At 43.2% G+C, this 13,768-nt stretch overlaps 1 protein-coding gene across 1 annotated transcript in view; it reads right to left on the minus strand.

Annotated features, from left to right (window-relative positions):
* The window catches only part of SYN2 (synapsin II), a 424,652-nt gene extending 411,181 nt beyond the window's left edge, over positions 1–13,471 (minus strand). The window contains exon 1 of the mRNA XM_084633725.1: positions 12,563–13,471. Within this exon, the coding sequence (XP_084489851.1) occupies positions 12,563–12,924 (362 nt within the window). The 5' untranslated portion in view covers positions 12,925–13,471. The remainder of the gene's footprint in view (positions 1–12,562) is intronic.
* Between the last annotated feature and the right edge of the window lie 297 nt (positions 13,472–13,768).

Genomic DNA, 13,768 nt, shown 5'->3' on the forward strand with positions numbered 1-13,768 from the left:
AAAAAATCCACAAAGGTTTTAAACATAATAAATGTAACTTTACCTAAGGACTGAAAACCCCTTTTCTAAAGGTTCACTCTCTCTGTAGTTGACACACAGCAAAGCACTTAACTCAGAATGAGACAATTCTTTTGAAAGACCAAGCTCTGAACTATACCTTAAGGACACATTAAATAGCTCACATCCTTCTTAAGGGACACTTTTTCCTCATTTCCCAGTAAATCTTTCAGTCCAGTTGAATCTCCTCCTATCCCTCCCCAAAAATACTTTCTCCAAACCAAGCAACTAAAAATAAGCTTTCCAAGATTCGACTGGGGAGAGCTATGGGGAAACTGAAGGTAAGGGTAGAGATTTGATTGAGAATCTGTGAAGAGAAAATAGCTAATTAAGGAGCCTGGGCAGTGGTACTGCAACAATTTCTATAATGGGGGCAGGGGTGCCAAACGCCATTGAACAAAACTGTAAACCCTGTACATGATGGAAACTACTTCAAGCCAAGGGGTGCTGCCACACCCCTAGCATCCCTAGTTCCAGCACCCCTGGGCCTAGGGAGAGCAGAGGATATATCAAATTGAGGGCAAATGGATAAAACTAGAGGCCTAAAGATGAACTGGGAGTGCTGCTGGACAAAAAGATGGATTGAGGAAGGAGAGGCCTATGGGTAAATTGTTGGGGGAAGAGGATGGGTTGATGGTACTGAGGACAGTTAGAGACTTGGTTGCAGAGAGAGATTTGACAGGGCTAGGTCAGGAAGCAAATGAAAAAACTGAGAAGCCAAGTGAGAAAAGACCATGGAGGACAATGGACAAAATATAAAGAAAAAGTAGGTCCAACAAAACAAAACATGGGAGATAAACGGGGGACAGAGCAAGAAGAGTAGAACATGGGCCAATGAACAGAGAACAGAAGACAAGCCAAGAGATTAGATAAAATGGAAGATGTGAGGAGGGAGAGCTGCAGAGAGGCAAGGGTAGTAATGCAACGAGTGAAATGGAAGGAGGAAATAGCAGGGAGGGATTTAAGGGGAAGCATGGGAAGTGGGGAAAATGGTGTGTGACCAAAACAGATCGGGGGGGGGGGGGGGGGTGGAGAAGAAAGAGAAGCACAGTAAAGATGGAGGAAGAACAAAAATGAAAGGGATACAATGAGGTCTAAAATTTTGTTTCTATTCTTTGTCAACGTTTGCTGAAAAAGTATATAATAAAGATTAAATGTGGACAGAGGAAGGGATCTTTTGGACATCTGATTTCAGTAGGGAGGTGTGCACAGAAGTCTAGTGTACCTGCAGTCAGTGTAGAGAGGAAGCATGCATTTCTTAAAAAAAACAAATAAAAACAAAAAACAACTCGGTATACAGCAGAACCTCAGATTTATGAACTGACCAGTCAAATACACACACCTCATTTGGAACTGGAAGTACACAATCAGGCAGCAGCAGAGAAAAAAAAATTAAAAAGCAAATACAGTACAGTAGTGTGCTAAACATTAACTACTAAAAAAATAAAGGGAAAGCAGCATTTTTCTTCTGCATGGTAAAGTTTCAAAATTATATTAAGTCAATATTCAGCACACTATTACTGAAAAATTGCTTATGTTCTTATTTTTGCCATATAATTATAAAATAAATCAACTGTAATATAAATATTGTACTTACATTTCAGTGTATAGTATATAATACAATATAAACAAGTCACTGCATGAAATTTTAGTTTGTATCTACTTCACCAGTGCTTTTTCTGTAGCCCGTTGTAAAATGAGGCAAATACATAGATGAGTTCATGTGCCTCCTGGAAGACCTTTGTGTACGCCCAGAGATATATGTAACCCTGGTTGAGAACCACTGTCCTAGGCCTTTCTGGAGACAAATACATTTATTGGGGAGGTTCACATCATCACCATCATCAAGATGTATTCTAAGCATGACAAAATAGCTACAAAATTTCCAAGCTTCCAATGACAGGTTTCAGAGTTAGTATCATACGCACTAGTCTATCTGAAAAGTGCTACATTTTGTAGTATTTTTAATTCCACACATGGTGGGTATTTGGAGCATAAATGCCCCTCCCCCATGAAAAGCAGTCTACTGTTTTTAGAAGTGTGTATCTAGTAGAAATGAAAATCTGTGTAAAATATTCTTTTTTGCTGTTTATTTTAATAACATCAAAGATTTGTAACATGACAGAAGTCTGGATAAATATAAGATCCCTTGAGGGATTATATTTTGGTTATTTTTAATTGCCAGATAATTTGTCAGATTGGGCACCACATCAGGTGGTCACCCCAGTGTCCAAAATTGAAACACTAAAAAGGTAATGAGGGTAAAAGGCTTGCAGGCTTCTTCACACAGGCATCGACTATTACACAGTCAAAGAAACAGTGTGCTCTTGCACACAAGTAGTGACCAGTTTGGAGACAATTCAGAAAGAGAACACAAAACATTTAGTCTATAATCTGGGCCTTTCATCCCCCTCAGAGTGGTCTCTCCCTCATGAGTGTACACATAATTTGGAATAGGCCCTTCCTTCTTTCAGTGATCCCACATTTCTATGTCTGGGTGCAGGTTACTTTCAGCCTGTGAAGAGATGCGTTCCCTCTCCATTTGTGGCAGCCTCTGCTATGTGTGCCTCTTCCCTTCCATTTCCTTGTGTTTTGATTGCAGCTGGAGAGCCCCTGTGCAGGTTTGAGAGCCGGTGTTGTGAGGCAGGGCTGATTAATTCTCTGAACCCCTGCGTTGGCATCAGGTTTTATAAACCCCATTACGCCACTGCAGTATATTAGGAACATGGTTCCCAGGGATGTTACTCAAACTAATGGAGGGCAGTTACACCAGCAATCAATGGAGATGGATAGTTGTGCCAAAGCATTTGAATTAGGACATCCCTCCAGGATTGATCCTATTACCCACAGGGTGGATTTGATTTAAATCAAATTGTTTTAGAACTTTATTTAAATCACTAGTCAGGAAGACTCAATTTAATCATGGATTTCTACATAAAAGTGCATTGTTGTTGGCTGTTACCAACCTGAAGATCCTGCATGTTCAGACATGTTCTTTTCATCATCTTCAACGCAGCTTCCTCCTGTTGACTTCAGTGGAACTATTCACATGAATAAATGTGACAGGGCCTTCTTGGTTCCTGCCTCTACTCCAGCTCACGAACTTCTCAAAGACCCTTGTACTGGTCAAACACCTTGTGCAGTTTGTTTACAGTGTGGGTTCCCACCACCTTCATATTATATAGAGCTCTGCTCCAAGCGTCCAAGGGAGTCCTAAGCTCCTGTAACAAACAGGGAAGGGCAATCTCTCTCATCTCCCATCCCTCCCCCGCCCGCCTTCGCCCTTTCTACTTCCTTCCTGTGCCTCTTTGTAGCCTCTGCCTAATGCAGTGGTTCCCAAACTTTAACAACCTTGAACCCCTTTCACTAAAATGTCAAGTCTCACGAACCCCCTCCTAAAACTGAGTATTTCCAGGGATTCTCTCCTTTACCCGAGTATAAATTATAAAAGCAGTGATCTTGGAAATATAAAATTTGTTTTTATGACACGCTTATTACACACTATTATTATTAATCATTACAGTATTTTTTACATTATGAAAACAGCAACACTCTTCCAAGATCTCGCTTTCACAGCTTGTATCACTTTGAATAAGCCTTTTATAAGACAAGGCTCCTATGTTTCATCAAGGAGTATCAGATGTGAAACAGCATGAAGGTATTTAAGAAGCTAACTCAAAGTGTTCCTCCTACACAAGCATTCAGGTCTTGAGCAGTCCAGGCAAACAACGCACATTACAACAAAGCTTAAACTTGTTCTTCAAAATAATTTTTAAAACAATATTAGCTGCCTATTTAATTTTAAAAACAGCAAAAAATATCTACCTCCCTTTCCATTTCTTATAAGGAGTCTTGAAGTTTAAATCTTCTCGGTGTGATGGATATGCTTGCTTTGATCTGCTTAGCTCTTGGAAGTCCAGGGGCTCCGGGCTGCTAGCCCCGTTCTGCCTGGGGTCCGGAGGGACAGTTCTGTCCGCCATTAGGGAAATTTTGCCCAAGAATCCCCTGTAACATTTCGTGACCCCAGTTTGGGAAACACTGGCCTAATGGCTTAATTAACCTTCCAGCTCTCCTCCGCCCACAAATTAGGCACAGCTCTGTTTAACCAGCTCCATTCTACATTGTGTGACTGGAGCTGCTGTGATCAGAGTGCTAGCTCAGTCACAGTAAGCTTTAGGGAAACAGGATGGGAAAAGTAATATCTTTTATTGGATGGCTCAGCAAAAGTTATTACCTCACCCGCCTTGTCTCTCTAATATCCTGGGACTGACACGGCTAACTACACTGCCTACGTGAGTAAGTCTTGGCACAATTAGGCCCTTACTCTTTTCAGTATCTGCAATACAATATTTTAAAATTCTAAATGTATCTGACACTAATCTGTAACTTCAAGAACTGCAATATCCATTGCACCCACTATGAACTTCTCAGTTACACGTTAACTGAACCCTCTTTCAGAAGGTGTTATTTGGTCTTCCTTAGCAATACATAGGTTGGGGAGGGGATGTAGAGTTCTCTATATCTTGTTGGAAAGTAAATCTGAGAGAAAGGAGGGTACTTACTGCAAGGATATTTTGTAGGATGGTCCGTAGCTCTAAGGTCCAGCATGTATATAAAACTAGCTGTATTGATTTTGGAAATGAATATAAGAAGAAGCCTTCTAACCATCAATCTACATTTTTGAGACCAGAGTAGAAGGAAATAATTGCATAGTCCCCTACCTTCAAACAGGAGAATGTTTGTTAATATAAAGCTGCTGTGCCCTTTGTGACAGAGTCTCCCATCTCAAAGATCACAAGTGAGGTGGCTTAGACTTAACTAACCAGTCTGTAGATGGACAACACATTCCCTGCATCCCTCTGATATCTGATTAGAGTGAGAGGGTACATGCTATGATATTTTTCTTAAAGTTTTATTACAGATGATAGTCTACTCCTGCTGCAGATGAGCTTGATAAGAAGCTTCATTTGTATACTGAACAACATGGGTAATCAGGGTGGATAAAAATCAATTATTTTTTTTAAATTTTAAACATCGGATTTTTATTTAAATCTGATTTTTGATAAAATGCTTTTTGAGGAAAAAACCTATCTAAAGTTCATTTTAATTAAGATACATTATAGCTCAAGGATATCTCATCATGAAATAGGAATTATAAATTCTAATTCCATAGTATGAGACAGTATATTCATGTAATGTTTAAGAAAAGTTTTGTAAATGAGTTCCAATAGTTCATGGATTAGGGACCCAATCTTATGGGGTTCCAGGGGCTTCTGTATAGATTATTTAAATTAATCTTTCTATCTACCCAATGGGACTCAGTGCTCAATCTAGAAGGTACCATCAGAGAGGCTTAGTTTCTCAAACTGTGGATTTGTGCATCCAGAGATAACATGCTTGTTAAGAGCAAAAATGTTTCTAAATAAATGAATAAATAATATATAGAGGTGAGAAATAACAGACCTCAACCCTATTGTCCCTCTGCAAATTTGTGTACATAGAATCAATCCCTTACCTCTCTCTAAAAGTGCAAAGTTTCAAAAAGTTCAATGAACAGAAGATTGTTGGGGGCGGAATAGATCTGGACAAGGAAAAGAAATCTGGAGATAAATGTGAGAAGGGAGGGACAGGCAGTAGAAACAAAAGTGAAACTGTTTGAGCAGCATATTCCAGAAGTCTTGAGGTCTTTCAGAGTGTAGCCTTCATTGATTTGAGGTCTACCATACGATTCTCTCACAGAAGGGAAAACCTATAATGGCAGCAGGCTGTAAAAGAGACCCAGTTTGGGAATATTTTAATGAAGTTCCTCTACCTGTGGGTAAGACATGGCAAACAGTGCAACAAAGAAATGCAAGGCCTGGTTTTCCGAATGAAACAACATCATGAGAAGTGTTCCTCTGGGATCACTGCAGGAGGCTCTCTCTCCCGTTACAGCTTCATTTTGCAGTCCTCTTCTAGCTCTGCCCTCACTGAAACTCCCTGTGACACTTTATAGCCCACACGCAGCCCCACTCACTTAACTGGCTCAACTGGGAGCACCTGCTCTGGCTGGACCTATTTTCATTCTGGGGGCCAGCCATCCTGTGATACTGTGGCTTCCATTATTCTGTTCTCTCCTGGTTTTCCCCTTACCTGCGTAATCACTCCTTCGATGTGTCTTTTGGACCATCCTTCTCATCCTCCCACCCCTCTGTGGGAGTTTCACAGAGCTCCTTGGCCCTTTCCCTTCTCCCTCTACACCTCATCTGAGTAATCTGATCCACAAACACAAATTCATATGTCATCTCCACACGGATGATACACATATCTACCTCTCTACTCCAGACCTGTCTCCTGGCCAAACTAAACTTGGCCTTTCTCTCTGACATCTCCTCCTGGATGGCTAGCCATCAGCTCAAACTTAACATGGCTGAAACAGAGTTCTTAATCTTCCTCCACAAGCCCTCCACACTATTTCCTTTCTTGGTCACTGGGGAGTATCACCACCCTGACTGACAATCAGGCCCATAACTTGGGAGTCTTTTTTGATTCTGGCCTCTCTGTAGGTCAGGGATCTCAAACTCAAATCACCACAGGGGCCACATGAGGACTAGTACTTTGGCCTCAGGGCCAGATCACTAACATCTTTTCATAAAAAGATACAACCACCCCCCCTCCCCCGCAACTCTACCTCCGGCCCCGCCCCCACTCCACCCCTTCTATGAGGCCCCACCTCTTCCCGCCCCAACTCCACCCCCTCCCTGCCCCTATTCCAAACCCTTCCCCAAATCCCTGCCCCGGCCCCGTCTCTTCTCCGCCTCCTCCCCTGAGTGTGCCACATCCCCACTCCTCCCCCTCCCTCCCGGAAAGTCGTAAGCACCGCCAAACAGCTGTTTGGCGGTGGGAAGCACTGGGAGGTAGGCAGAGTCAGCATGCTCAGGCGAAGGGGGGAGGGGTGAAGTCGGCACCTATGGTGGACCACAGGAAATAGCTCACCCACAGGCCGCATGTTTGAGACCCCTGCTCTAGGTCCTCACATCCAAGCTATGTCTAAGTCTTGCAGATTCTTACTGCACAACATGTCTGAGATACGGCCTTTCCTACCCATACACATAGTTAGAAATCACATCTCTATTATTGCAACATCCTTTTCTCTAGCCTTGACAAATGTAATCTTGCCCCACTCATATCCATTCAGAATGTTGCTGCAAAGACAAGGTTCCTAGCCTGTTACTTTCGATCCTTCCACTGGGTCCCCATTCTCTATCACACCAAAGGTAAGCTCCTTGTCTTCACTTTCAAGGCCCTTCACAGCATACCTCCCACCACCTAAAATCTAGCATTCATTACTGAAATGTCTACTCCCAACTCCCGTCAGACCATGAGGCCAGCCTCCATTGCCCACCTGTTAAATTTTCAAACAAGCACCTTTGTGCTTTCTCTCATGCTGACCCTCATGCTTGGGAGGAGCTTCCTGAAAACATTTGCAAAGCCATATCATTGTTCTCCTTCAAATCCCTCCTTAGAACTCCCCTTTGCCATGATATCTAAAAAAACTTGACAACTATTATGCTACTGATGTGCTGAGACCACTGCCTACCTACTGACCAATACTGTTTCACTGTTTCCTTATACCCCATCAGTCTGTCTGCATCTGTCTGTTGTCTTGTCTTATACTTAGACTGTACACTCTTTGGGGCAAGAGACATCTTTTTTGTTCTGTTTTTGTACAGTTCCTAGCACAATGGGATCCTGGTTCATGACTGGGACTTCTAGACACTAATACATATAAATCAGTCAGTCAGTCAAAAACCCAACACACGAACACACAACCTAGAGTTGCAGAACCAGACGCTGCACTGAACAGATCAGTAGTACCTCTTACTAACAAGACAGTTAAAGCCAAAAGAAAGTTAAAAGTCTATTATCTTCACCACTTCACCTCATAGACAATGAAAATATACTGCTCAATTTAATTTCTTTTGTAGGGAGTCACATTCTGTTTCTTGTGCACTCTGCTGTTTGTGTTTACAACATGATGAGGAATGATTTGCTTTTAAATGACTATTCATTAATCTTATAAAAAGAAAATCTCCTGTTCATGGAGAAATCCTCCTATCCATCCTAAAACCCTTTGAAAAATAAATATATTTTGGGTCTAAAACAAGGTGAATGTATCACTAATGCAGTGAACACAAGTGCTACATGATGCTCTGAAAAGGTACTGACACAAAACAAAATGTGTGCCTTTTAAAAAAAAAACCCACAAAGCTTTGGATGCTTTCATCCGATTCTTCGTATAGCTTCACCTGTGCTGCCAGTCATTCTTGTTTTGAAGTTTTCATGCAGAAAACCAGGCAGCAGACAATTAGGAAGTTTTCAGCACTCTACCTGCTTGCCAGAGAATAAACAAAAGCTCCTAACAAAAACCAAAACACATTTAAATGTAAAAATATACTCCGAACGTAAGAACAGCCATACTGGGTCAGACCAAAAGGTCCATCTAGCCCAGTGTCTGGTCTTCCGACAGAAGCCAATGCCAGATGCCCCAGAGAGAAGGAATAGAGCAGGTAATCATCAAGTGATCCATCCCCTCTTGCCCATTCTCAGCTTCTGGCAAACAGAGGCTAGGACACTAACCCTGCCCATCCTGGCTAATAGCTATTGATGGACCGATCCTCCATGAATTTATCTAGTTCTTTTTTAAACCCTATTATAGTCTTGGCCTTCACAACATCCCCGGCAAAGAGTTCCACAGATTGACTGTGTGTTGCGTGAAGAAATACTGCCTTTTGTTTTAAACCTGCTGCCTCTTAATTTCATTTGGTGACCGCTAATTCTTGTGTTATGAGAAGGAGTAAATAACACATCCTTATTTACTTTTTCCACACCAGTCAGAATACAAAATAAGAGATGTTTTTAAGGTGCAGAGCTTTCTTGTTCAAATATTTCCAGTGACTTCCTTTTCTGCTTAGCCACCATGTTGGCAGTACTCCAAGCATCGAGCAGGATTCAGCTAGGGCATCAGATGGGTCATGCATGCCCCTAGAGAGCATCAAAAGACAGCTGTAATGTAAGTGCAGAGGGGCATTGCTTCCATGTACATTGCCCAAACTGGTCAGTCTCTACGCAAAAGAATAAATGGACACAAATCAGATGGCAAGAATTATAACACTCAAAAACCAGTCGGAGAACACTTCAACCTCCCTGGACATTCAGTTACAGACCTAAAAGTCACAATTATTCAACAAAAAAACTTCAGAAACAGACTCCAATGAGAAACAACAGAACTGCAATTAATCTGCAAACTGAACACCATTAAATTAGGCTTGAATAAAGACTGGGAGTGCATGACTCATTACACTAACTAAAAACTATTTCCCCATGCTAATTTTCCCCCTACTATTACTCACGCCGTCTTGTCAACTGTTGGAAATGGGCCATCCTGATTATCACTACAAAAGTTTTTTTCTCCTGCTGATAATAGCCCACCTTAATCGATTGGTCTCATTAAAAGTTGGTATGGCAACCCCTATTTTTTCACGTGCTCTGTATACATCTTCCTACTGTATTTTCCACTGCATGCATCTGATGAAGTGGGCTTTAGCCCATGGAAGCTTATGCTCAAATAAATCTGTTAGTCTCTAAGGTGCCACAAGTACGCCTCGCTCTTTCTGCTAATACAGACTAACATGGCTACCACTCTGAAACCTGCTTCTTTCATAATTTTTCTCATAAATTTCACCTTTTATGAGGTTCTTATACCTTCCTCTGCAGCATCTGGTTCTGGCCATTGTGACAGATCTAATCCACTCTGGCATTTCCTATGTTTCTATAAAGGCTGTAACCCAAATACAATTACGCACATTCAAGCTGCAAAATAAGGACAGTGTAACTCAACATGTTAAAAGCAGCTTTCCAAGCTGTTTTCTCATATTAAACTAACCTGTATTTATATACAAGCCTAAAACCCAAACAACTCAACTTATTTCTCAAATAGCTACTTGTCTGTCTCAGAACATAATCTTTTTCCTGTGTCATTTGACAGTAGTTCTATATACCTCATTTTTTCAAACTGCATGTCTTTGCATCATGCAGCACAGGGTCTAGCTAACAGATCATGATTATGGAACAGAATAGCATGCATTAATTCATCTATTACAAGAGCAAGTTGAAATATTTTTAAATATTTATTCAGGTTAGCATTCATCATGTATATCCTGTTTTTCTTCCTGCTAGTCAAATTATTTGGCAGTTCAACAAATGTCTACAAGGATTTCCATCATTTTAAAAGGTACAAAGCCACTAATACTTATTTACTTTTGAAATCTATTTACATTTAGGCAGTTTTTTAAAAGGTTGTAATTACAAAATGGCTATTTCTTGGGGGGCGGGGGGAGAACAGGAGGAGAAGCTAGGCCAAATAAAATTTAAAAAACCACCACCAAACTGTTCTTTTCAGAAGTCCCATGTATTGTTTCCATAGAAAGACAGAGTAAAACAAACAGGCATGAACAGAAATATGTATACTTTTGAACACATCTGCTCTCCTAACAGGCATGCACAAGCAGTCGTACCCAACATACATTTACAAAACAGAGTTTATCAGCACTACCAAGTCTTGATAAAGACAGATTCAGTTAACTGTTATTGCACTATAAACCTGCTGAAATTACAGTGCCCGTACACTAACCTGGACAACCTCATCATTACAAATACACAGGCTGATGCTGATAGGTATGGAAAGGCCTCACAAGGGACTGACTTTACTGGTCAAGCAATTTAGGGATATTTGATTTTGAAATTGGGATTTGTACACTGTGGAAATACTTTATTTTTCTTTAAACCTATTAAAAAGAAAAAGGATCCCCTATTTATAACTTCAGACTATAAAACAATGAGTTGTGTCCCTGGAAGGTTAAGTATCTGCTCTGATTGGTCATACTGGTTTTCTTCTACCCAACACATAAAACCATTTTTTGCCTAACATTTAAAGCATCATAATTCAATTTTCTTTGTCACAGTTTTAGGATGTTGTTTTTCTTTCTCTATTCTTAATGCATTTGTTTTTTAAATTTGATTTCAAATATTGTATCAAGATAGGATTTTTATTTACTATTCAACCATTAAGCTACTTGTGGTTTTTCCTCCATTTAAACATACAACATCTTGTAAAATGGTTTTGAAATATGCTCCTGAGTGTACATAAAAATGTTGTTTGATTAACAATAAACATATACTTAGACTCCATTAATAAAACAATTTCTACACATTATAAAAAAACTTGCCTTATTGATTTTAGCCTGCATTATTAATAAGCAGTGTTCAGAAACTGTATATTGTCATTATGATGCTGACTGCAATACAACACATCATGTCTGTACACATTACAGGAGGAAAGTTAATAAACAGAATGAACAAACACATGGCCTGTCTGCATGATACATCATGGCAGGTATCATCCTCATGTATGGTGTTCTGATGTGAATTAGTGATAAAGAGTTCTCATAGATTTATAAACACCAGTACTTGGTACTAATTAGACACAAGCATAAATAATAGGTCAGCATATCAATTCATCAATCTTAATTTTTTATTAAGATTAAACTAGAAGAAAAATAGCCTGACACAACAAGAAGAACTAAAAAGTTAACTCTTAAACTCGAATTATGTAATTCTACAGTGATGGGCAAAATGTTTAGGCTGGCTATCGGTATTCTTATTAATCAATAAACAAGCCATACCAATTTTAGACGCTGCGACATAATTGCGAAGACCTGCCTGAAAGCAAGTCCACTCATACATATAAATGTGTGCACCTGCATATTCATACTACAGTCACATACAAATCAGACATATATCCTACCTGGGTAGAGTATTCCCACGTTTACACAAGATGAAAATAACTTTTGATCTCATTAGACTATCAAGTATATTCTTCCCTAGGAGGGTAAATATATTCCATGGAGTACATTTCTTTAAAAAATTGCTTTAATTCCCTTTTATGTACCTTGGCATTTGTTGGCTTTTGGTTCATCTTCCAAAACTACAACTGATTTTTCTACAGACACCAACCAATCTGACTGCTTTAAAAAGGGGGAGCGGGGGTTCAGAACAGAAATGAAATAGTTGTATCCCTCACCGGCTAGCTCCAAAGCTAACCATCGTCTCATGCTCAGTGTCCATGCAAACTGACCATCTGCAACTGTAAGAACACTGGTTCTGACACTATCTTCTTACCCCAAAGCGGGTGAGTTTCAGGCACTTCTGTAATACTGCGTGAGCCAGCCCTGGAAAGCAGGGTGCTTCCCACCCCACCCAAAGGGGAGCCCTCACCACTGAAGTAAACAGGCATTCCCAGGCACCAGAGCCACCCAACACCTGGTCATTAAAAGCGGGGAAAGAAAAAGGAGGAAAGCTGTTTATAGACATCAACACCGTGAGAGAGGGAAGGCTGGGGGGGGGTCTTTACAGTGGGGGGGCAGGATGGGGGAACGTGTGCGGAGGCTCAAAGGGGGGCACCTACCAGTCCGTATGCGGTTCATCAATGACCAGCAGCAGCTTGAACTTTTTGGCCGCAGCTGAGGAAGCGGCGGACGCCGCGTCCACCAAGCCGGCCGAGGCTGCCGTCTGCTTCACGGCGTTAGAGAGGGAGCTGAAGAAGCTGCTGCCCGCCGACTGCTGCGGCTGCTGCTGGGGTGGTGCCGACTGCGGCGGCTGCCTGCGCTCCAAGGCCGGGGAGGCGGCGGCGGAAGCCGCCGAGGAGGCAGAGGGAGGCGGCGGCGGCGGCTGCTGGGGCTCCGGCCGCTGCAGGTCGGTCATGTAGCCATTGGGCAGGTTGGCGATGAAGCTGCTGTCCGAGAGCCTGCGCCGCAGAAAGTTCATCATCTGGCCGGGATGCGGGGGAGCTGCTGGCGAGAATGCGGCGAGGAGGAGAGGGGCGGCGCGCTGCAGCGGGCTCCGCTCCTGCCCGGGCGCTGCGCTGTGCAGGCGGGCTCGCACGCAGGCTGCAGCCTCAATGAGGGGAGGCTCTGCCTTCCCGAGAACAGCGGGCCGGCGGCGGCTGCTTCCCTCCCCCCGCGCCCTCCAGTCTCTGGGTAGCAGCCGCCCAAGGCTGGTCTGCGGTGAGCGCGCCGCGGGCCAGAGGCAGGGCTGGGCTAACGCCTTGCCGGGCCCCCGCCTCACAGCGCCGGAGGGGCCCCAGGAGCGCTCCCAGGGGGGGCCTGGCTCAGGGCGGGTTTCTCCGGGGCGGGCTCTGCCCCGCACCGCCCCCTGCGCTGCTCTAGAGGGCTTCACAGCCGCAGTGCCCAGCCCTTGGCCCCCAGACCCCACCGCTCCTCCGGGGCAGAGAGAGACCTGGGCTGGGGGCAGCCCCGTCCCGGCACCGAACCGTTCCTCGGGGCTCTTCCCTGCCGACACACACCCCCAGGGGGAGGGGAGATAGCCCCGCCCCCGGGAACACAGCGCTGCACAGGGGGGCTCGGCTGCACAGGGCCAACACCTCCCTCCTGAGCCCAGAGCTGCACAGGAGGCTTGGGGAGCCAGAGAAAATGTGAAACTGAGGCCTGTCCACCCTTGCAGAAAGATTACCAGGAGGGGAGGCCCAGGGGGACAAGATTGGAGAGAGCCATACACCTGCACCCCCACAGCAGCAGCTTCTCTGGTATAGGGCTGGGCCTGGCTCCCCACTCTGGACATTGTAACCTTGTGTGGGGGTGGCAGTGCAATTCAG

Source organism: Lepidochelys olivacea, assembly GCF_965140295.1.
Source record: "Lepidochelys olivacea isolate rLepOli2 genome assembly, chromosome: 7".
NCBI classification, from domain to species: domain Eukaryota; kingdom Metazoa; phylum Chordata; order Testudines; family Cheloniidae; genus Lepidochelys; species Lepidochelys olivacea.